General features: G+C 39.4%; 3 protein-coding genes across 4 annotated transcripts; 1 reads left to right on the forward strand and 2 right to left on the reverse strand.

Annotated features, from left to right (window-relative positions):
• Window positions 1–125: 125 nt before the first annotated feature.
• LOC133720078 (cation/H(+) antiporter 19-like) lies at window positions 126–3,929 on the reverse strand. The gene is made up of 3 exons (XM_062146264.1): window positions 3,577–3,929; window positions 2,321–3,322; window positions 126–1,593 (listed from the first exon to the last, which is right to left on the reverse strand). Exons 1-3 carry the CDS (start codon window positions 3,769–3,771, stop codon window positions 358–360), a joined length of 2,433 nt encoding a protein of 810 aa, XP_062002248.1. The 5' UTR covers window positions 3,772–3,929; the 3' UTR covers window positions 126–357.
• Window positions 3,930–7,660: 3,731 nt separating this feature from the next.
• Window positions 7,661–18,825, forward strand: LOC133721527 (chromatin-remodeling ATPase INO80). 2 transcript variants are annotated; one of them, XM_062148168.1, is made up of 23 exons: window positions 7,661–7,898; window positions 8,030–8,117; window positions 8,366–8,750; window positions 8,877–9,309; window positions 9,405–9,605; window positions 9,778–9,888; window positions 10,220–10,638; window positions 10,754–10,862; window positions 10,971–11,051; window positions 11,124–11,296; window positions 12,791–12,916; window positions 13,406–13,567; window positions 13,649–13,706; window positions 14,331–14,561; window positions 14,701–14,847; window positions 15,557–16,117; window positions 16,268–16,525; window positions 16,634–16,741; window positions 16,959–17,053; window positions 17,182–17,338; window positions 17,565–17,762; window positions 17,900–18,055; window positions 18,182–18,825. In XM_062148168.1, exons 1-23 carry the CDS (start codon window positions 7,833–7,835, stop codon window positions 18,389–18,391), a joined length of 4,533 nt encoding a protein of 1,510 aa, XP_062004152.1. In that variant the 5' UTR covers window positions 7,661–7,832; the 3' UTR covers window positions 18,392–18,825. The 2 variants fall into 2 exon arrangements, with proteins under 2 accessions (XP_062004152.1, XP_062004153.1); XM_062148169.1 differs by having other exon boundaries at window positions 8,048–8,117.
• Window positions 18,826–19,359: 534 nt separating this feature from the next.
• LOC133721528 (eukaryotic translation initiation factor 3 subunit E) lies at window positions 19,360–22,544 on the reverse strand. The gene is made up of 8 exons (XM_062148170.1): window positions 22,229–22,544; window positions 21,993–22,147; window positions 21,584–21,811; window positions 21,346–21,467; window positions 20,666–20,885; window positions 20,438–20,580; window positions 19,801–19,938; window positions 19,360–19,705 (listed from the first exon to the last, which is right to left on the reverse strand). The coding sequence occupies exons 1-8, from the start codon at window positions 22,434–22,436 to the stop codon at window positions 19,612–19,614; spliced, it is 1,308 nt and encodes a 435-aa protein (XP_062004154.1). The 5' UTR covers window positions 22,437–22,544; the 3' UTR covers window positions 19,360–19,611.
• Window positions 22,545–25,157: the final 2,613 nt, after the last annotated feature.

Consider the following 25,157-nt stretch of genomic DNA (forward strand, 5'->3'; position numbering starts at 1 on the left):
TGTGGATAAGAAAGATAGACGTTCATATTGAAATGCATATTTGCTTACTACACCTTTGCATTCTTACGTCCCTAGCTACAAACAAGAAAATTGTTATTTCATTCAGTTTCGTTAGAAACTTGGAATGAACTGATACCTAAGCAATTGTTATTGGCGCGGCACTCTGCGTACTACAAATACAAATTTGGATGAGAAATACAAGTATAATTTGACTACAGTGCTTTATGACCCTATGGATGATCTCCTAGCTCATTACATCAAAGTTCGAAAATGCTAAAGCTCTTACTCCTGACCTAATTTCATTAAATATCTATATGCATGCATGTGTTTGCAAATATACTGTATAATCTCTCATACTTAAACCATAGACGACGACTCTGGCAACTCATAGTCAGCTTCCTCCACCACAAGCGGTCGCGACGCCGTAGCATCATACTGTTGAATCACCACAACTGAAGCTGTGGAAGAGAAGTCTGACGAGGCTAAGAAGCTTCCGATTGGCCCAAGCTCCGCACAGTCACTCGACTCTACCAACGGGACAGTCGGCGACATTCTCCCTACTATAAACAAGTTGTGCTTGCTCAGAGTCTTTAACGCCACCGCGATCTCCCCTTTGCTGTCCACCACCTTCTCCTCGTAAAACATGGACTCTTCCTTTTCCTTACTGCTACTTCTTACATTCTTGTACTCCTCCAAGAACTTCTCGTCCTCTTCATTCTCTTGGCTACTGTCTTCTTCTTTCAGTATTTTCTTGTTGTCAGCTGTTATCCCAACTAATTTCGCTCCAAATCTCAATGTCTTCCCTTGTGGAGCAACAAATCTAAAAACAGTCAACGCAATCCCAGGATGTTCAGCCAGTCTCATACCATAGGCCAGTGCCTCCCGGTCATCTCTTCCTCCGAAGAACGCTATCACCGCCGTATATGACACGTCGCTAGCTGAGACCTGCGTGGTGCCACCGAGTCCTCTATCAACTAGAATCCCAACCGAACAAGGCGCATGTCGGAGCACACGCTCGTTCACCACTTGAAATGAGTGTCCCACCGACTCCATGGTGCCGTCCAGCTTCTGATGCTTGTGAAATGGCAACAAAATCATTGCCGCGGTTTTTTGGTGTGCGCAGGCGCATATGTCCTCGTGCATGTCGTTTAAAGAAGAGATGGCGGTGGCTGGCCGAATCTTGACGCTGCTGAGCTGCTCGTAGGCCTCGAAAGCAATAACCATTTGGTCATTTCCATCACTCTTCTTGTTCCAAAATGGGAGGCCATTGTAGCGGGCTTTGTGGACCATGGAAATCGCAGAGGACCGCTCAGAGAGCTCCATGAGGTGCATGGCGTAGACGGTGAGTCGTCCGCGCTTGCGGGTGCCGCGGGACGACTCGATGAGGTTGATCATGGTGGGGATGTTGCGGGTGGTGTGGAAGCATGCCAATATTCGAAGTTCTGTGTCCGGGCTTTTGCGGAAAATGGTGCGTAGTTTGTAAGGGGCTCCCTTTCTTGCTGGTTTGTACACTGCCATCACTAGTGGTGTGGTGATGAAGGTGGTGAACAACGCCATCAAAATAAAGATGGCAAAAGTCTGTTCGTTCAGTACCTGCTCGTAGTCACAAGAAACAAGATCAATAATGTAAGTAATAGAACCAAACAAATATCACACACAAATTTTCTAAAGTAAGATGTACCAAAACGCAACTTATGCGCTGTTGAGGTAGAAGGTACTAATAGAATGTGGTAGATATGTTAAATAAGTTCATCCACAGAGTATAAAATGAGTTCTTATTCGGCTAATTAAGTCATCAAAGTGGTATTCATATATGCCAAACATTTTTGCAAGAGATTATATCAACAGTGTATTATGCTAGATTAATTTAATACAATGAAAGACCCGGTATATTACTAGCCCCCACTAAGCTACTCCACATGTATTCGGTTGTTGTGATTAAGTTTAAGAGAAACTCATTCGACAGCTAAGAGAGAACCCATTCAATTTTCATAACTAAAATGAGAAAAGGTGGACTTCACGATTAAATTTATATGCATTAGATCTAATTAATACATTTTCAGGATGAACGATAAATGTGCGCTACAAATAATTTCTAAGTAATTATCATTATAAAAGTGTTTTTCGTATGGCAACATGAATGGATTCATGGTTCATTTTCAATAAAATTGATCTTGTTTTGTGTTTCTTGCTTTGAAAGTTTCGATTTATAGAGGTCAAAACTCAAAAGCATATATATATATATATATATATATATATATATATATATATAGACACACACACATATACATACATACATACATATAAGGAGGTAAATTACCTTTCTATCCTTGCCAATATTGAGGACGATGAGCTCCACCAAGCCCTTTGTATTCATAAGGAAGCCAAGTGCCAAGGCCTCCTTGAAAGGCACCTTGAACAGCATCGACACAGTGACAGTCCCGACGATCTTCCCAAATGACGCTGTACATATCACCAGCACCAGCATACCCCACGACACCCCCCCGCTTATAGTCAAAAAATTAGTCTTGAGCCCACTGGATACAAAATAAAGCGGCAACAAAAGCCCCGAAACCAGGTCCTCAATCTTCTCTATCAACACACCTGCGAACGAACCCTCCTTCGGCATTATGATCCCTACCACGAACGCGCCGAACAGCGCGTGTATCCCAATTGTGTCTGTCACGAACCCCGCGGCCAAAACCAGCGAGAGAGTGATGCAGATGTAGAGCTCTTTCACGGGTTCACCCTCCGGGGACCTTCGCGCCATCATGACCAGTATGGGGCGGATGGCAACGACGGCGAACCCGACGAAGCCGGCACCGCAGAGGAGGACCCAGACGGAGACGAGTGGGGAGGTGTTGTTACCGGTGAGGGCGATGGCGAGGGCGAGAAGGATCCAGGCGGCGACGTCGTTGACGGCGGCGGCGGACATGGCGATGCGGCCGACGTCGGTGGTGAGGAGCTTGAGCTCAGCGAGGATGCGGGCAAGGACGGGGAAGGCGGTGATGGAGAGGGCGACGCCGTTGAAGACGAGGAAGGGGCCTTGTTTCACGCCTTTGGAGACAGTGGCGCGTAGGGCTTCGGAGGTGCCGATGCCGAGGACGAAGGGGAGGGTGATCCCGCAGAAGGCGATGCCGAGGGACTTCTTGCCTGTGCGGCGGATGGCGCTGATGTCGAGCTCAAGGCCGACGAGGAAGAGGAAGAAGCAGAGCCCGATGTTGGCTACCGTGTCTAGCACCGTCATGCCTTTTGGCGGAAAAATAGTGTGTAGAAAGGTCTTGCTCCTCCCGAATGCGGAGGGGCCCAACAGACATCCGCCCTGCATTCATTAAATTTGTTTACCAAATGATGCACGCGTGCATGAAAAAATTGATTCAAATACTGTTGCGGTATAAACAAATTGAGTGAGCATTAGAAAAAAGCGAGGAGCTTGGTATAAAATGTCATAATGAACAAATTTGATGAATGCAACACTGTGATGTCAGAGTTTTGTAAAACACTTTGTGCCAGAAATGTTGATCAAAAAGAAAAAATGAGCGTTTGTTTAATGAACAGAAAAGGAGAGGCTCTTACTATAACTTCGGCTATGACTCGGGGTTGCCGGAGAGGTTTTAGAAGATATGCAAGAAACCTGGTGAACACCACGACCAAGATGATTTGGAGGATGAGTAAGGGAAGAGCGTAATCAAGTGGATTTTCACCTTGAAATGATCCATTCGAAGTGGCCTTCATGGGCGGGGTGGTCGCCGGCAGCGGCGCAGGTGCCATCTTGAGACCGACTTAGTTAATTGTGATGCATACAATAATCAATACGAAAATTATCTCAGAACCTCATAATTATGTTCTTCCTGTTCTGTTACATGTATAAGAGAGCACCAAACGCATAACTAACTGTAATTTTGGGATCTCTTAATGTATGGACTGTGGAGGAGCACAAGGCTAGCAGTACAGCATGGGTGGAGAGTTTAAATATAACTAACCAACTTAATTATAGAAAGTAGGACTACACATGTCCATCGGTTTCTCTGCTTTGGTTATGGTCTGGTTTGGTCTTATTCCTTCTTCCTCTCCTATGTATGGTTATTGTTTGTTTGAAAGACTTAAGACTTGTGTGAATCTCTTTAATTTCACCCACTAAATTTTACTCGACATTTAAACTTTATCACAAATTTTTTTTGACACACACAGGAAAGGCAATAAAAGTAACAAGGAACAAATAAGCTAACAAACTATACCTTACCACAAATGCAGCCACAAACAAAGAAACATAGAACAAATCAATTCTCTCTAGTTGTATGCAAGAATTTTCTTGCTTAACAACTCCATAATGTCCGTAGCTCTAACAAACTAAAAGTCCTTTATAACTGTTCTGATCTCCTAGCAAATGATACTGCTAAATTAAAACTGTAAAATGGGCATAAAAATTAATGAGATGAAATAACCAACAACATTCCATATTCTCTGCGTTTGGGAAATGTCATGAAAATTTTTTCTATGATGTTTGTTAAGTGCCTTTGATTCTAAAACTGGTCATGGCGTTTCATAAAGGTCATAAAAAATATATATATATATTATGACGTTTTACTAAGCTATTTTTTTTCAGGCCGGGCAAGACCAAGTTATTTGGGTGGACAGGGCCGAGCTCATTATATATATAGGGCCCTTCCATTAAATGATCTTTTTTTTGACCATTTTAAGGGATCCCTTGTGGGACCCAATTTTCCATCACATATCGACGTCTTAACTGTTCAGTTCTTAGGACTCCATGAATAGATCAACTCTGCAAATTTTCAGCTAAATTGATGATCGTTAAGGTATCGAACTATATCAAATCAATGGACAAATCAAATATGTCCAACCTGACGATGATCAAATTTTCAGTTTTGAATGCCTTAACGATGATCAGTTTAGCTGAAAATTTGCATATATGATCTACTCATAAAGACATAAAAATTGAATGCTCAAGATGCCCATATGTGATCGAAAAGTTGATCTAATAAGTGATCCCTAAAAATGGCCGAAAAAAAGGATTCTTCACTAGAAAGGTTCTATAAATATATTCAAAGAAGTACAAAATGCTATGGGATAGCTCTTTTGTGGTTAATAATAGAACAAGATAGAATGCAAAATTAAAGGGAAATATGGTGTGATGAAATAATTGGTCAACACGTTCAACTAATAACTACATAAAAAAATATTAATACTAACACTAAATGGGCTTTTGGGCTGGGCTTATAAGGTTGGCCTAGGCGGATTTTAATGGTCATATATTGGGTAGTTTGGGGTTTATACCTTCCGCCATATTATCTCTGCCCTATGCTTAATGGGTCGAGCTTTTTCAGGGCACCTGAAAATAAACATGTCATCTTGTGCCCTAATCGATAGCCAAATTTGAAGACCCCAGACCTTCACCATCGTCCCTATAAATGCCTTCATTCAGAGAGTACAGCAGCCGCCCTACCACATAGTAGTGGTTCGAAATGGTTGAATCGCCCACATAATCGAAAGATGTCTTCCCCTTGTCGGAGATGGCCCGAGACGCCGCTAGTCTAGCTAAGACTTCGTCCACCATTGTTCAATGGTGGAGGTGTTGAGAAACCACGAAAAAAACCCTAGAATTTTTTTTTCAATTTTTCTCTCTAAAATAACTTTCAACACTTTTTACCTTGTATATTTACCCACATATATAAAATGAGAAAGATACGAGAGAGTGTTATTCATATATAGATTAAAGTGGAAGTCTGAATTATATAAAGGGAAAATGCTCATTTACCCAATTTTAGCTTAAAATGTGCCCACTTGCCCGACTAAGAGTTTTTAACCCCATTTACCCAAAACACTCTAAGGGATTATTTCCCCTTTACCCAATTAATTCTTTTTATTAATTTTTGGGACTTTTTTGCCCTCTCCTTCAATCTCTCTACTCTCAGTTTCTCTCTCTCTCTCTCTCTCCCCCTCACCGATTTCTCTCTCCTCCCCCCTCACCGATTTCTCTATCTCTCTCTCTCTCTCTCTCTCTCTCTCTCTCTCTCTCTCTCCAGAAGACGTCGGATCTCTCTCTCCCTCCCTCCATCCCTCCGGCAGGTCGCCCACGACGCCTGCTCTAGCCATCGCCGCGCCGAAACTCGTCGTCGTGCTCTCCGCTGCCAGGCTCGACGCCAAGCCGACGGTCCTCGTCGCTGAGAAGCTCGGCGAGGCCGGGGTTGACCTTCTGAAGGAATCGACGACGGACTGAAAATGGCTATCTGCTATTGTGCAGTCATAACCATAAAAGTTGTAACATTAGTGCCCCCCAGTAGACTTTGTATTGGGGGCCAATGATGACTGCTTTATTTATTGACGGACTGAAAACTGCTATTCCAAAGTAAATGTAGTGTTAAATTGCAGTAGTTGATAAATGAAAAAAATTGTGTTGTTTGTGTCAGTCTAGTGGGGGGCAGTAGACAGAATATTGACCCTCATAATGTGGGTTTTTAGACATTATCTGTTGTTTTGAGTGTGAATAACTTGTATAATCTGCGAAACATAGGAAGCGGTGTAATGTTTGATGGTCTATTGGGGGGCAGTAGACACATTAGTGCCACCCAATAATGTCTTTCTTAGGAGACAGTAATCATCTCTTGTTGATTTGTTTGTGATAAAGTGCAATACACTGTGAATCCTTGAAACTGGTGCAAGTTTTAATGGTTTAGTGGGGGGCAGTAGACACATTACTGCCCCCAAATAATGTCTTCATACGAAGTCAGAACCCTTCACTTAACTAGTGCAAGTTTTAATGGTTTAGTGGGGGGCAGTAGACACATTACTGCCCCCAAATAATGTCTTCATACGAAGTCAGAACCCTTCACAAAACTGAGGCAAGTTTTAATGGTTTAGTGGGGGGCAGTAATAATGGTTTAGTGGGGGGCAGTAGACACATTACTGCCCCCAAATAATGTCTTCGCGTTAAGTTTAGGGTTTAGGGGCAGCGTTAGGGGCAGTAGACACATTGCCGATGAACTGCGACGAGGACGTTGGAGTGGCTGGATCGCCGATCAATCGAACGGCGACGAGAACGTTGGATCGCCGACTGGAGCTTCATCGTCGTGTTCAGATTTGGACTGCATCTCCGGCGCGGCGATCAGAGAGAGAGAGACAGACCGGAGGTGGAGATCATGGGGAGGAGAGAGAGAGAGAGAGAGAGAGAGAGAGAGAGAGAGAGAGAGAGAGTGGAGGTGGAGATCGGGGGGAGAGAGAGAGAGTTTGGGAAGGAGAGAGAGACTGATAAGAGATGGATGAGTTTTAATTTAATTAACAGGGGCTAAAATGTCAATAGATGTAAGATTGGGTAAATGGGGTTAAAAAACTCTTGGTGGAGTAAGTGGGCATTTTTTGAGCTAAAAATGGGTAACTGGTCACAGCCCCTTATATAAAATCTAGACCATGCATGATGAGAGAATCAATTCTCATACTTGGATCGGTGTCTGAATAGGATTGACCGAACACAACGACATCTGTTTGTCATCAAAAGATGGTTGGATGACAGTGATCTGGTCATGTCATCTTTGAGATATATACACTAGTAAGTATCTTTGTAAATCATAAAAATTCGTAAAAATATTAAAAATTCTAATATTATTGCGACATTTTTGAAAATAAAATAAAAATTCGAGAAAATTGGCTGAAAGGAAAAAAAAGAGAAAATCTAATGGCGGATGAAACTCGGAGGCGTTCCAATTTGGAAAACTACGGTATAAAACAATTTTGGGCGTCGCGCAATGGAGGAGTCTGGACTTTGGGTTTCTTCTTGAACTCCTCCTAGGGTTAGCTTTAAACACTATTCGACCCACATGGACCACAGGCGCCAATCCAAGGACTCTCTCTCCTCCTCCTACTCCAACCTCTTCAATCTTGAGGTTCCTCACGATTTCAATTCTCTCATTCTATTTTGTTTTCTCAAATTTTACGTCTTTGATTCGCCGTGTTCTTGTTAGACTTGGGAATGTTGAATTTTGGTTGTAATTGTTTATTTTCTGCTGTAATGTAGCCTTTGATGAACTTTCAGCTTCCACAGCCAGATGATGATTTTGATTATTACGGCAATAGTAGTCAGGATGAGAGCAGAGGTAGCCAAGGTACCCAATTTCTCTTCGTCTTTTGGGTTTTTAGGTTCAAATTTCTCTTAATCTTTAGCTCAAGCTTGATAAGACAGTTTTCAATTTTTATGTTTTCTAGTAAATGCACGTTTGTTTTGCATATTTATAGACCCTGTGTGTGTGTGTATAAAAGTAGAGTGAAGTCGGTTAGACGATTTGAGCAGGAAAGGTGTGGACTTGTGTATGCTGATAGTTTGTTTGTGCTGTCTGGCTGGTTGCATGGGTAGGTGGAGCTGCTGGTAATGGGATGATGTCCGACCGCGAACTGAATTCAGTAAAGAAAAGGAGGCGGTCTCAAAACAGTGATTACGAGGAGGATGACAGTTATTACGGGACGCACATTACGGAGGACAAGTATAGATCAATGCTTGGAGAACACATTCAGAAGTACAAAAGGAGGTTCAAGGATTCCCCGTCAAGTCCTGCACCAATCCAGATGGGGATTCCGGTTTCAAAGGGTAATAAGGGTTCGAAATCGAGGAAACTGGCGAATGAGATCCGAGGAGGGTTTTATGAAATGGAAACCACGTCTGAGTGGCTCAATGATACTATTCCTCAGAAACCAGGGAACTACCATGATGCTGATTTTGCGCCACAAAGTGCCGCTGATAGGTTTGTTTTCTTCCTCTGTTTTTCCCTGTGAGCATGGCTAATATTCTGCCATGGGACCGTATCTGTCATTATATTCACATAAGTAATTATCCAATTATTATATCTTCATTTATGTGTTTTATGCAGAGTAATATATGAACCTCCTTATCTGGATATTGGAGATGGTTTCACATACAAGATTCCACCAATTTATGATAAACTGGTGACATCTTTACACTTGCCGAGCTTTTCTGATTTTCGGGTGGAGGAAGTTTACTTAAAAGGTACATTGGATTTGGGATCCTTAGCAGAAATGATGGGTAGCGATAAAAGGTTTGGTCCAAAAAATCGGGCAGGAATGGGGGAGCCCTATCCCCAGTATGAGTCCCTTCAGGCAAGATTGAAGGCCTTGTCCACTTCTACCTCTGCTCAAAAGTTCAGCCTCAAAGTTTCTGATATTGGGTTGAATTCCTCCATCCCAGAGGGGGCAGCTGGAAGTATAAAGAGGTCTATTTTGTCCGAGGGTGGTGTATTGCAAGTCTACTATGTGAAGGTTTTGGAGAAAGGAGACACATATGAGGTTTGTATTCTGCTTACCTTTTGTTTGGTTGATGTATTTTTTTTTTCATGGGGGCATGTGCTATTTGGGCTGGGTTTTCACTAAGCGTTCTGCAGATAATTGAACGAAGCCTACCCAAGAAGCAAAAGGTACAGAAAGATCCTTCTCAGATTGAGAAGGAGGAAATGGAAAGGATTGGAAGAGTTTGGGTAAACATTGTAAGAAGAGACATACCAAAGCATCATAGAATGTTTACTACTTTTCACCGCAAGCAACTAATTGATGCCAAGAGGGTTTCAGAGAACTGTCAAAGAGAGGTACTTATGATGTCTAAGGGCAATTTAGTCTTCTGATTCGTTTTCTTGCACTCAGTTTTTGTGTCCTGTCTGACCTTGTTCAGACTGATTCTCTTAACCTTCTGATGAATGCTTTTCATTATCTTACAGTTGTACTACCTACTGAGGCTATGAATTGTTTTTTTTCTCTTAGGTAAAAATGAAGGTGAGTAGATCACTTAAAGTGATGAGGGGTGCTGCAATTCGCACAAGGAAACTAGCCAGAGACATGCTACTGCTTTGGAAGAGAATAGACAAAGAGATGGTATGCTTTCTTTCTTTACGAAAAATGCACGAGTACAAAGATTATATGCAAGAACATATAAAATCCATTCATCCTATTGGCCTTTAATCTAGTTGCATGTATAGATATTAGTTGGCTTGAAATTGTTATTCTTGAAAGAAAAAAAAAATCATGCGCAAAGTTCTGTTTTGTCATTTCTCCGGAGGCTTCAATGTCAATATATTATTCTCATGAGTATAGCATGCTATCTTTTGTTATTTAGCATGATATTGAATGTGTATTTTTGATTCTTTTTTATTAAAACTCAACTGATTTTTTATTGGTTTATTTTCTGTTGTTGAAACTCTGGCAGGCAGAAGTGAGGAAGAAAGAGGAAAAAGAAGCTATTGAAATGCGCAAGCGTCTGGAGGAGGAAAGAGAAGCAAAGAGACAGGAGCAAAGGCTCAATTTTCTCATAAAACAAACCGAACTTTACAGTCACTTCATGCAGAACAAGTTAAGTTCACAGCCATCTGAAGACTTGCCTGTAGGAGACGAAAACCAAGATGACCAAGATGTATCTCCAAGCTCCTCAGATATTGAGAATATTGAAGAAGATTCTGAGGAAGCTGAACTGAAGAAGGAGGCATTAAAAGCTGCTCAAGATGCAGTTTCAAAGCAGAAAAAGTTAACTAGCGCATTTGATGACGAGTGTCTGAAACTGCGTGAAGCCTCTGAACCTGAGGCACCACAGGATGTTGCTGGAGCTAATAACATTGATCTGCATAACCCGTCAGTCACCTTAGTCTTTTATTGTTGTTCATCTTGCTTTTCTTCTCGGTTGTACTACGAAATTGGAGGCAAGCGTTTTTAGTCAAGCTGATAAAGTTTCTATTTCTAATTGCAGTTCCACTATGCCTGTTACGTCAACCGTTCAGACACCAGAGTTGTTCAAAGGTTCCCTTAAAGAATACCAGCTAAAAGGCCTCCAGTGGCTGGTTAATTGTTATGAGCAGGTTGGTAACCTGTTCGGAAGTGGATATACATGGACACAACACACATACAATAGATCACTTGGATTTTTTTTTTTGATTGACTAATAAGAAGGTTTTCTTGTCTTTCAGGGTTTAAATGGCATCCTTGCTGATGAGATGGGCCTGGGTAAGACCATCCAGGCCATGGCATTTTTGGCTCATTTGGCTGAGGTAATTGTTTGACTTGGTGTTGTACTCATATAACTTGTATTTGTAGTAACTTGGTTTGGTTGTCTCATTCAGGAGAAAAATATATGGGGGCCTTTTCTGGTTGTTGCTCCTGCTTCTGTCTTGAACAACTGGGCTGATGAAATTAGTCGTTTCTGCCCCGACTTGAAAACTCTTCCGTATTGGGGTGGCCTTCAAGAGCGTACGATACTTAGGAAGAAGATCAACGCTAAGAAACTTTACCGTAGGTAATTTGTTATGCCCTTGCCGTTATTTTACATTTTCAAGAACGAGAAAAATGGTGATACTTGACTGGTCTTGGTGGTAGGAACAAAAATATTGGCTGGGTTACTAGATAAAAATTTAGCTTCTCATATCTGGGTCCTTCTGTCTTGCAGACATGTTTGTGCTAAAAAGACCTTTGCAAAAATTTTAAAATAAAATAGAAGTATTACCTATAAATGGGTAATAATCAAAGAAAGTTTAGAACATATTACTTTTTCTTGTATTTTTTATTCCCTTAGCTTTTCAAATGAACACATTGTTTTAGTCAGTTTCAATTATAATTTCCATCAATGGAAATATGTTTCTTCTGAAAAAAGAGTTTCAGCTATGATACGGATAGAATATAAGGAATAAAAAATTATGGAACTGTTAGCAGGAATAATGCTGGAAAGAAGATTTGATAAGGGGGGAAACAGTCATTGTATTTCATTGATTCCGCATAAAAGAAACATAGCTATCTAACCACCAAAATTTCCTGAAAAAGCATACAAGGCCGTAAACAACCTCCATAGAAGAGAGAGAGAGACCCAGTCATCCTTCATTATGACTTCTCCTATCTTTAATTTTTCATTCAATTTTGAGTGAAGGCAACTGGCAATTTGGGTAATGCACTATTGCACTGTTTGACTGGGAATTATGAAAAATTTAGGTATTGCAGTTGTTAAATATCCACTCGGTATGGATTGTGCATAATGTGGTACTGCAGAAGTTGTATGAGATCAACCAAGAGAGTGTGATTGGTTATTGGAAACTGGTTATGGGTTTTCGGATTATGGGTTACAAAAGGCTCGAAAGCAGTACCTGAATGCAGAAGGATGAGATGATTTTATGAAGAGAAATACTGCATTATGTTCAGAAACAAGGAAATGAAAGAACTTAGTGTTTCCTCTTTTACAGATGGAAGAAAGAAAAGTAGAAGCAAAACATAGTCCTCCGTCACACTAAATGTAGCCTAAAATTAGTCTAGCTTAAGCCACCCCCATTTATCCAGGACAGTCTTGACACCTAGGGAGGCACACGGGCACACGGCACTCCTTTATTCCAAACGACCTAAGAGTTTCAGTACCCTTGAGCTGGCTATAAATATTGTCATGTTTGGTTATGGAACTTGTTAAAATAGATGTTTGGTTATCGAAGAATGGATTCTATGTTACTATGTCTAACCGCATAAAGATATTTAAAGCAATACATTGTTCCTGAAACATTTTTGTCGGCATGTTTTATGCAGGAAAAATGTCAAAATATGAGATTTTCTTTTCAGTTTATCACTTGGGATTATCAATGACTTGAGTAAAAAAAAAAAAGATTAATTAAAGCAAGAAAATAAAGATGACTTTTTAAAACTGGACATTGACTTATAAGTGGTTCATATTTTCTTGAAACATTTTTGTACCTGAATAATGTCATGCCTTAGTATATGTAATTTATATCAAATTTTGTGTTCTATTTCTTGTCAGGGATGCTGGGTTTCACATTCTCATTACCAGCTACCAGTTGCTAGTGGCTGATGAGAAGTCTTTCCGGCGTGTGAAATGGCAATATATGGTATTGGATGAAGCACAAGCTATCAAAAGTTCTAACAGGTTCGGGACTAAAACCTTGCTTAATAAATTACTGCAAGGCTTTTGAAACTGCTTGTACTCAGTCTTGGTTACCTCTACGTGAACCTGGCATTCGTCTTTCTTAATTTACTGTTTTAGTTGTTTTAGTTTACCATTCACCACTATTATTTTACTATTAGACCAACGGGCTTGTATTATTTGATCCACCTTACAATCTTTCCTCATTTATCTTTTTTTGAAGTTAAAGATATAAGTGATTTAAATCATAAATTTACTTTAATTTCTAAATGAATTTAGGAATTGTTTATTATGGGTAATAAATGTTACAAATTTAACAATAATAATAATAGTAACATGACAATAATATGTAATAGTAACAATAATATGTTAATAGCAACCATGGACAAAATTTTTGTAAAGCCAATTAGATTGTAGGTTCATTTATTTTCTTATTTAAAATCATATTTGTTCCCATCTCATCTGTCTGTTGTTGGATATTTTGTTTCACAGTATAAGATGGAAGACACTGCTCAGCTTTAATTGTCGAAATCGTTTGCTGCTTACTGGTACACCTATCCAGAATAATATGGCAGAGTTGTGGGCCCTACTACATTTCATTATGCCAACCTTATTTGACAGTCATGAACAATTCAATGAGTGGTTCTCTAAAGGGTATGCAATTTTATATCACAAACTCCTACCCACTCACTAAGGTTTCTTATTAATTTTTAAAATTTTATTAAATATTACCAGAATTGAAAATCATGCGGAACATGGGGGTACTTTGAACGAGCACCAGCTTAACAGATTGGTTAGTACCCTGAATCTGATTATTGCTTTTATTAATTTTTTGGAACTTTATTGTATATTCTCTTGACCTTAAGCCTTTGGGGAGTTCTAATGTTGCTAATGAGCTTCTATGATATTGATCCTTGAAATGTGCTGCATTGTTAAATATTCCCCTGTTAGTTAGAACTTAAAACTATCAATTGTGAATGGGCTGCACGTTTACATTCAGTCCAGCGATGGTCTGTTTCACCGGTGTGTGATTTGAGAACTTCCAAACCCAGATAGGGGTTGAACATGGGGGTTTTTGGCGAAGTTTGATCCAAACAAAGGACCAATGGATGCTGATTGGTTTGGGTTATTTAGATGCATTGGTAATCATCTAGTGAATTGGGGACTTAAATTGTGGCTGGAAGTGGGACATTATAGCGGGAAAATATGGATAATGTTGTTCTTTTTGACAGTAACACCCGATTTAAGATTTATTTGACAAATCATTAGGCAAACCAATATTATTATTTCATCATCCTGTACCCCTGAACATCTTGGAACTGTGGGATTCGATACCTTTTTTAATATTATTTTTAACCTTTCTTAATATTATTTTTAACCTTTCTGACTTAATACTACTTCTGTATTCTTCTTACAGCATTCGATATTGAAGCCATTCATGCTCCGTCGAGTTAAGACAGATGTGATTTCTGAGCTGACCAGGAAAACTGAAGTTACTGTGCACTGCAAGTTGAGTTCTCGGCAACAAGCTTTTTATCAAGCTATCAAAAACAAGATATCTCTTGCTGAGCTGTTTGACAACAATCGTGGGCATCTTAATGAGAAGAAAATTTTGAACTTAATGAATATTGTCATTCAGCTAAGAAAAGTATGCTATCTATTCCATTGCAATTTTCATTTCGGCAACAAGCAGAATTATTAGTACTCTATAGGGTGGGATGCAATGTTATCGTGATATGTGTCTAATGTTAACAAGTGTCACAAGTATTTCATTTGTTTAATGATAGGTCTGCAACCATCCTGAGTTATTTGAGAGGAATGAAGGAAGCACATATCTTCACTTTGGTGAGATTTCAAATTCTCTTCTTCCTCCGCCATTTGGGGAGTTGGAGGACGTACACTACTCGGGAGGTCAAAATCCTATAACATACAAGGTACATTCTCAGACCATTTTCCCCTTGTATGCACTCTGTACACAGAACTCTCTTTGGTCATTGAATACCCATCTTTGTAGCCTATGGATTGTGCTGGTGTTTATTTGTGTATCCTCAAGGTACTGTCTAAGTTTAGCTAGCTGCTGGTGTAGTGTGGGTTTGGGAACCATTGTTTTCCAGCCGTGGAGCCTAGATCAATTTTGGGCCATGGTTTTCAGACTAATTTTGGATCCACTGAATCTGTTCATAAGTTTTGAATCTATGACTTAATTGCCTCAATAAACCCTTGAGAAGTTTTGATCTGTTTTTTCCCCCGTTAATTATATTTTAACAAGTATGATGGATATGAAGGTTGTGCTTTTGAGTCATGCAAAGCTACTTGAAATTCATGTTATGATATCTTAGATTATGTTCCTTTTATGTTCCTTTTAATTTTTGTAATGCACATCAGAGACCTGTATTGAAATGTGAAGACCTTTTAATGCATTACTGAGGATCATTACCTTGTAATATGCCTCCTTTCATGTGGGTTTTACACTTATTTCCTACAGAATTGTTAGCATAATCATTGCTTCAGCAACCCATATACCTTCAATATGTTTATCCATCGGAAGAAAATTAAAGTCGCTGAATTATTTGTTTTGTGCTTTAGTTTCAAGTAACTGAACTACTGAACTGAAGGTTAACTGGAATTTTCTTGTTTCTCCAGGTCCCCAAACTTTTATATCAAGAAATACTCCAGAATTCTGAAACGTTTTGCTCTGCAGTTCGGCATGGTGTCTACAGTGAATCTTTTCAGAAACATTTTAACATATTTTCACCGCAAAATGTGTATCGATCAATATTCTTGCAAGAGAACGACTCAGATGAGTTGTCGGTTGGAAGTGGAACGTTTGGTTTTACTCATCTGATGGATCTGTCCCCTGCAGAGGTTGCATTTTTAGGAACTGGTTCTTTTATGGAGCGGCTAATGTTTTCCATTATGAGATGGGACCGGCAGTTTTTGGATGGATTGATAGACACACTAATGGAAACCATGGATGATGATTCTGAATGCAGCTTTCTTGAGAGTGGAAAAGTGAGAGCTGTTACACGTATGTTGCTGATGCCTTCAAGATCTATAACTACCATCTTTCAGAAGAAATTGGCCTCTGGACCTGGTGGTACTCCATTTGAGGGTCTAGTTGTCTCTCATCGGGACAGGCTTCTCTCTAATATTAGGCTTCTCCGTTCGACATACACATTCATCCCCCGAACTAGAGCTCCCCCAGTATGTTTCCATTTATTAATATTCTTCACTGCTTATTTTTATTTTTTGTGGTGAGGCAAACTGACTCCTAAATGGCAGGAACAAAGCTTGTCATTATCTCCGTGAACAGTTTGAAATATATTTCCTTTCTTACAAACTTGTATTATGTAGGTTAATGCCCATTGCTCAGATCGAAACTTCACTTACAAAATGAGTGAAGAACAACAGTACCCCTGGGTGAAGAGGTTGTTTTCTGGCTTTGCGCGAACATCTGACTACAATGGACCCAGAAAACCTGAGACTCCTCATCATCTAATACAAGAGATTGATTCTGAACTGCCTGTTGCACATTCAGCTCTTCAGTTAACATACAGAATTTTTGGGTCTTGTCCTCCAATGCAAAGCTTCGACCCGTCAAAAATGCTCACTGTAAGAGTGCTTACTCTCTTCTGCTTTCTTTTTTATTCTATAATTTCCACTTTTTTCTCATTGTGTGTGTGTGTGTATTAAGATGAGCTTATACTGGTTTTTATATAGGATTCGGGGAAACTTCAGACACTTGATATATTGTTGAAACGCTTGAGGGCAGAAAATCATCGTGTTCTCTTGTTTGCACAGATGACAAAGATGCTGAATATTCTTGAGGTATATAATAATTCATTTGTTGGACTATCTTGGTTAGTTGGAGTAACAATGCAACGGTAGAAGCTTAGACCTGAATTAGATGTTTTAGTTATGCTCTTGTTATTTCAGTTACCTCACTTGTCAGCATGTCGTTTTGGAAAATATTATGGAACACCATAGGACTACTATCTGTCTTCTATGGAAGTTTTTTCGTTTGCTGATGATTCTAAATGTGCAGGACTACATGAACTACAGGAAATATAGATACCTCAGACTCGATGGATCTTCCACCATTATGGATCGTAGAGACATGGTCAGAGACTTCCAGCAACGGTAGGGCTTTATCATCATGCAATGGTTTTGAAGAGATGGATCTGTTCTTACTCCTATTATTACGTACTACTTCATTTATTATTACTTACTACTTCATTAATGTCTTTCACATGATTATCTTCTTGCAGAAGTGATATTTTTGTTTTCTTGCTGAGTACAAGAGCTGGTGGACTAGGCATTAACTTGACAGCTGCAGATACTGTCATATTTTATGAAAGTGATTGGAATCCGACCCTGGATCTACAGGCAATGGATAGAGCTCATCGGTTGGGCCAGACAAAAGATGTGAGTTTCTTTTTGCTAATCCAGCGTACACCAATCCACTCCCAAATGGCTTGACCAATATTTTGGTGGAGCCGTCTGTTTGTATGGTGCTTTAAAGATATCTTGCTTGTTTATATGGCCTCTTCTACATAACAGTTTCTTTTGAAATACATATGAGTTCTCTGCTCTATTTGGTATTACTTTTTATACTAAAAAGTATACAAATTCTCTCTTCCTCATGTTACAGGTTACTGTCTACCGCCTAATTTGTAAAGAAACGGTTGAGGAGAAGATTCTGCAAAGAGCAAGTCAGAAAAATACTGTGCAGCAGCTTGTAATGATGGGTGGTCATGTTCAGGGTGACCTTTTGGCTCCCGAGGATGTTGTATCTCTACTTCTCGATGATGCCCAGTTGGAGCAGAAATTAAGAGAAGCTCCATCACAGGTGCTACATTCTCCCAAACTTGAGCTTATTTTTGGATATAATTTCTCTTTGAATTTTGTTTGGTGCAAGTGTTTCTTTGTTGTCTCTTTATTTTCCAGAGTTCAGTATTCTTAATCCATATCATTTTGTTTTGCCAGGTTAAGGATAGACAAAAGAAGAAACAGACAAAGGGTATACGGGTAGATGCAGAAGGTGATGCCTCTTTGGAAGATTTAACAAACACTGCTGCATCACAAGGTACTGGAAATGAGGAATCTCCGGATGTTGAAAGATCAAAATCCAATAATAAAAAGGTACTGAAGTTGATTTACATTCTACTGTAGTAGTCATGCTTAGTATTAGCAGCTGGAGAAACGGAAGTGCTATGGCTATTACTCTAGTTTCTATCAGTTCTGCTTATGATAATAACATATGTGCAGAGGAAAACCGTGTCTGACAAGCATACTCCGCGGCCGAAGAATCCTCAAAGTATGGATGAACCAGAGGGCTATGAATTGGAGGATTCCTTACAAAATACTGATCCACAAGGTACAAGACCCAAGAGGCCAAAGAGGTCAAAGAAGAGTGTAAATGAAACTCTTGAACCTGCATTTACAGCGGCATCCCCTGTGGTCCCGAGGCAGACCTGATATGAGCATTGCAGTAGTTTGGATCTTGTGGGGTTTTAAACCAGAAGCTAGGCAAGACATCTCAAGGGCTTATCTGCTTGATAATATCATGCAAATGAAGAAGATTGTATTTGACTGATGAGCATGAGCATCACTTGCTGGAACTCTTACAACTGGTCCCTATGGAGCTGGGAAGCAATGGAAGCAGATACACGGAGAAGCCAAGGCAGCTGTATGATTGTATATAATTTGTATCATATCTATCTCCCCCAAATGTAGAGGGTGATTATTTTTGGTTACTTTAGGGCTGTGTAAAGTTAGTTCGTAGTCACACTGCCAATATCAAACACCTCTCTGGTCTTGCCTAATCAGGGCCTAAAATGGTGCAAAAATTTTAACGATGGAGCATAGAACCAATGAATTGCAGGCTAATGGTATTCATGCATTTACATGCAGATGGAACTTTGGGGTACAGGGTACAAGGCAAAGTTTGTAGTAGTGAAGAGATGCAAATGGGCATGTATTGCCAATACTTCTGAATAACATATGAATCTGACCCGTTAGAAACCACTAATAATTAAGCAACATTGAGTAGTATTATTGTCACATTTGAAGGAGAGAAAAGATTCGGACATCTTCTACAATACTCTAATCTACGAAAATAAATTTGCTCATCACTAATTGGCTGCTCATATGTAATCACCATAAAGCCTTCAGCGCAAGAGTTCTATAGCAGAAGATTGCAAGAACTGCAGTTGATTTCTTGTTTTGCAAAAGCATGCATAAGTAGGACATCCAAGATGTAAGCCCGTCTTCCAACTCCCTTCAAAAGTAATCAAGCAAGCCCAGAAGTCGGTGCAACTTTGAACATTGTCACTATTTTGAACTAGTGCTCGCTGCTCCCCTGGTTGCAGTCATTCACCAATTTTAACAAAGGAATTCCATTATATGTATTATATGAGTTATGTTTCTTATCAATTGCATAATAATAGAAAAAAAAAACTTTCCATACGCAATAGCTCCAAAAGTAGAGACCAGCAAAGCAAGTCAGAAAGTAAATTACAGTTTGATCCGATAAACCTCATGTTACTGAAACTTTTTAACCCTTTCCACTTACAAGTCAACAAAAATTCTACTAATTCAAATCTCAGTCTAGACCTGGAAAATGACAGTGAAATAAATGAGGAAATTGGCCACCAAACTTATCGCGCAACCTGTGAAAAACTAATTCAAATCTCAGTCTAGACCTTTCCACTTGCATGTTCCCTAATCTGACCAACTAACTTGTAAGTACGCCCAGATAATGCCTTAGTGTGGTCTATCAGTTGCTCATACCTGGAAATCATGACGTAGAAAAACAAAAAATGAGTCCTAAACAAAAAAGCAGTAGCAGTATTTATCAATTTGGCAATCTGTATCAATGAACTTACACATTTGGATGGTTAGGTTCCATGATAACAGTTCCTGACTGTGAGTCGATCTTTGCATCAAGCTTTGAGCTCCGAATAAGATTCACAATCCATCTCTCAGCCTCCTCATAATTCAAATTCAATTTTTCAGCAAGCACTCTGCCAAACAAGAAACTCAATTAGAGGAATGAAGAAAGTTTATTTTCTACTAACAAGATAAAGAAAACAGATTACGGTTAGGATGGTAAAGAAGCCAATTGTGCAATGAAAACTTATTACAACTACTTGATTCCTGCTGATATACAACCAATAGCCATGATCCACATCTTAGAAACTGCATGCCTGAAAATTTTGACCATATCTTAATATACAACCCCACATTAGCCCTCTATTGCCCGAGTTCCAGACCAAAAATAGACAAATATGTAGAGACCAGTTTAAATGAACCCAAAAATTTTGAATGAAAAAGAAAAACTCCATGTAATGGGCCTTGGGAGGAGGGTGGGGCTAAAACACAATGAAAAGCATAAGGAACAAAGTAGAACAAGAAAAATCGCAAACTCTGATGGGTACCTTACTCACCACACATCACTTTTCATAATGTATTACAGAGTGCTACAATTAGAATAATATAATTTCATTAAAAGAAATTACTAACCCCATGTCAATGCGCTGATGTATGCGGCAATAAGTCTCAAAGATAAAAAGACGAGCATTTTCAAGGAATTCATCCCTCAATGGCACAGTGGTGAAATTGCCTTCTTCAACTCGCTTTCCAAGGAAGGGATCATTCAATATCACCTGCATTGTCATACCACCCACATTATCACTTGATTATCATCTAGAACATTATCATAGATATGAGCAAGCATGGCAATCTACTTACTTCCTGACACTCCCACATCTTCTTTTGTGCTCCATCAAAGTCATAATTTACATAAACACATGTCAAAAACTCAGTGATAGGGTCTTTGTAAGAATGCTGCTCCTGCTGAATAACCTTTATAAAATCCTTGAATTGAGGTCTCCTTCTCTTATTGACAATGAATGCAGTGGCCAAGTAACGAATGAGATGGGGAGCATTGGTTTGGATAGCATTCAGATACCTGTAGAAGTTAAAACATTTCAGTAAGGACATACAGTAAAATTCAAGCCACTTGATGTTTCACCAAAACCAATTTTCACAAGGGAGAAGGACAGCAAATCTTATATGCACCCAAACCATGACTGGTCTTCTTCAGAACAAAATGCAGACATTATTGATGATTATCAAAGCTATTTTCATTGGAAAGAGCAAAAGCAAGAGTTTATCACATTTACCGGATAAACATCAGAACAATAAAATATCAAGAACAGAAGTAGCAGTAACAAGAGTATTAATAACAAAGATCACAAATAATATAGTTAGGATTCCCATTAAAGGAGAATAGATTATATAACAATCTTTAAACTTTCCGCGTGAAAGCGATCAAAACAATTTTTTTTTTTTTTTTTTGCAGTAGTTCAAGCAAGAAGTGATTCTAGTAAAAGCCAAAATGTAAAAATAGATGAATGCAGATGACATACTTGTCCTGATTAAACAGTTCAATGATTTGAGTTCTTCCATTGTCATGGTTAAAAAATATGAAGAGACTCCAGTGCATCAACCATATTCTGCTTTGCACCTGATTCATAGGTGAACTGAAATTCTGCAACAAAAAGCATCGCCTTGATAAATAACATGCCCGTTTTAATAAATAAGTATCTGCGTGTCTTTCTGTGCGAGTGCCGTGTAAAAAAAAAAAAACATAAAATGAAGACAAACCTTTGAATCAATAATTTCTTTCAGGCGGTTAAGCTCTTCAAGAGCAATATCCCAGTTTTGCATCAAAATCTCAGCGGCCAGCTTTCCCCACAATGCACTGAGACTCCTCTCGCTGTTGGTGCATAAAGCCCTGTACTGATACAGATAATCAGCAGCGCCAGAGTAGTTACCACATTCAAACTGAAACTTTGCATACTGATACAGCGCCTCTATCTGCTGCGGACCAATCTGATATTACAAACGACACGACATGAGCTCACAGCACCAAAACCCCACAAATCCAATAATAAAAGCTATGTTATCCATACAGCATTACAATATTTGTCAATTCATACAACGTAGGATATGCTAGAATTATCTACTACTTGTTCGAAGGGTTGAAACACAAAAAGAGGAACAAGAAAGAAACCTGGTAACGGTCATTGAGCATCTGGAGATTGTACTGCTTGTCAGACCTGAGCTCCTGAACGGCGGCGGCGTTCTGCAAGAAGTTGACAAGGGGCGCCGCGGACTCCTCGAGAGCCTTGAGGCGAGCGACCACCTCGGCCCTCATCTCGACCATCTCTAAATCAAACACAGAATTAATCCAATGAAACAATCCCAAACACAATCACAGATATCGAGAGAGAGAGATGTGCTTATTACCCGGGGGGACATCTTCGGTGTGATAGAGGGACTTGTGGATGTCCATGGCGTAGTCGACCATGTTGGTCTTGTTGAGGAGCTCGATCTTGGACTTGAGGATCTGCTCGTCCGGGTACAGCTGCCTCTCCTGAAGAAACTCCATCAGAGGGAACACCAGGTGCCTGTCGAGGTTGGGCGCGATGCGCGGGGTTAGGTCATGCTCAGCCATCTCTCTCTCTCTGGATTTTGCGGCAACAACAACAACCCAGAGATATATCAAGGGTTTTGCAACTGCGCCCGAACACCTCTATTCTACTAGGTTTAGGATTACGAGTCCCTTCTCTTGTGTGTGGGTTTTTTTTTTTTTGCTTTTAGCCCGTTTACCCCTTATATTTTGGTAAAATGCCCCTCATATCCCCAGTACTAATACTAATAAATTTAGGTAAAACGTGCCTTTACTCGGGTTTGAGATTTTTTTATTTATTTTAAATTTAGATCAAATAATTGCATTCATACGGAATAAGTTACAAGTTGTATGAATACTACATTTTAGGCCACTAAATGGACCACTTATAACAAGATCAGACCAAAAGGCCTGAACACCACTTTCAAATAGAGCTACTAGATCTCTAGTACGCCATGAGACAAGGAAAATGGTCATACCGACCAAGCTAAGGAGACTCAAAATCCGACGAAGCGCCAACATCGTTGGTAGGGAAGTGTCGGCATACCAACTGGGTAGTGGCACAGATTCAGGGCGTGTCTGTTACGAGAGGTTGGACATGATTGGGTAAAAACACGAGCTAGCTCTAGCTCGTGTTTGGCAACAACATGGATTCTGTTGAATGAGACTCTACAGTTCCCAAAACTAACCCTACACCTTCTACAAGAGCGACATGCACCAAAAAATCATGGGATTGTGCAGGTAGGTGTTACAGACGCTGAAAACTATTCTCGCTGGTTCTGCTCTTCACCTCAACCTTATCATTCTCTCTCACTCGTGTCATTCTTTCGCTTTACCTTAATAACATACATAAATAGTAGTTAAGGTATTTATATAAATTAATTATCTCTCCAAATCTCCTAAAATTAGTTGTTGTTTAACAAAGAAAATAAAGCTTCCTAAATCAATTACAAAATAATAAAGGGATAAGTTGTAGGTTCTAGTTGGACCTCTAAATTTAATATTTGGACCTCCAACTTTTTTCAATTATTAATAGACTTTGTCAAGTCATATGAAAAGACAAATAAGGACAAAGAGAGAAAAATGAAAAAAAAAAAAAAAAAACTCTTCTTACCTCCCTAAATATAACATTCAATTAAATTATTATTTTTTATTTCTTCCGGAATTTCCTTATATTGCCATATAGTTTTATAATTTACCTAAAATAATTAAGCAAAAATAATAATTTCTATACATGGCCCATCATTTAATACAAAAATAAATTCAAAATAATCTGATTTGGAATTTCCTTAAACTAAATTCATTGAATATTATGATATAGTTATTACTCGATCTTCCAACCCAAAACTCTTGAAATCCTTCTTTTAACAAATTCAAAAGGATTTCAGCAACATATCAAGATCAAGAACCTTTGATTAATTTTGGTAGAGGAGAGACCTACTCATAAGAGAGCAATATCATGTGATTTTGATTCATTATTCTTCTCACGGTTGAAGATAGAGATAAAAAGTAGAGTAACAAATTGTTGTATCTCATATTCAAGAGTGTTTTGGTAAAAATAAGGAGGTCTACTTAGCTTTTCAAGTATTCTAAAAAGTAAATTAGAGGTGTACTAAGTATGAGAGCTCCAAATAGCAAATTTGGAGGTCCAACTAGAACCACCCTAAGTTGTATGTGGATATAAAAAAAGATGAATATATTTAGAAAATAAAAAAATAAAAAAATTATTAGGGTTTGTTTGGGTGGGCTTAAAGGGCCGGGCTTCATTTCATAGCCCTTAGTCTACCCTATTTGAAAAAAATCCGGGCCAACCCACCCTAATGTAAGGGCCGAGCCAGACTTCATTTCCATGGCCCTTACCCTACCTTATTTGAAAAAGGGCCGGGCCAACCCACCCTAATGCAAGGCCGAGCCAGGTCGGCTTGAAATGGGTTTAGGGCCTAAGGGCCAAGTGATGACCCTTATATCAATGTTGATTTTCAGTCTACCACATGGAGGACATTATCACTTAGTAGGGGGCCGTTTCTTCTTCCTTGTAGCCTTTGGATGGTACTTCTGTAATTCTTCCAAGCTTTTGATACACCAACTAGTCATATGCATAGGTTGGAAGTTGCCACCTTTCAGAACTAACTTATTTATCTCTGTCTATATAGTCCAAAGAGCCATGAAAAGCACATCAATCATTTTTAGCACGAAGCATTAAAGTGCTGAATGTTACACCTCATATCTAGAATTACCTGTTTCCTAGTCAATTGGATGGTAAAAGATAAGATTATACTATTTTCACCTTCGTAAAATCATTTAGGAGACTCAAAAGTTGACTTTTTCTTCAGCTTAGTTTTTTAGGAAACTTTATTTATGAAAGTTATAAAGGACGTTACATCGAGTTCGTGGACATGCGGCACGTTGGAGTCAGAGTTCGTATGAAGAAATTACAATTTGAAAAGAAAAAGTTAATATTTTGGGAAACCTATTTGCAGCTATCTCCTTTTGGGAAGGTTTACATTTTTAGTCAAATCCTAAATCCAGATTTCTCTCGACACAACCCAGCTCTTGACCGGACCCGCTTCGTGATCTGAATTGTGACCCGGCTTTTCCGCCATCCTCCGGCCACCAGAGCTCTAGCCATTGGTCGGAAATGGAGTGCCTCTTCACGCTATTGAGATACATACCCCTGGGTTGAATCAATTAGTAGCAGAGACAGAAAATTGAAGCACTTTTCTAGTCGCGGGTCCATGAGGCTCAACTTAGGTCTTCCGCTGCTAT

The sequence above is a fragment of the Rosa rugosa genome, chromosome 7 (assembly GCF_958449725.1).
Source record: "Rosa rugosa chromosome 7, drRosRugo1.1, whole genome shotgun sequence".
Lineage (NCBI taxonomy): Eukaryota > Viridiplantae > Streptophyta > Magnoliopsida > Rosales > Rosaceae > Rosa > Rosa rugosa.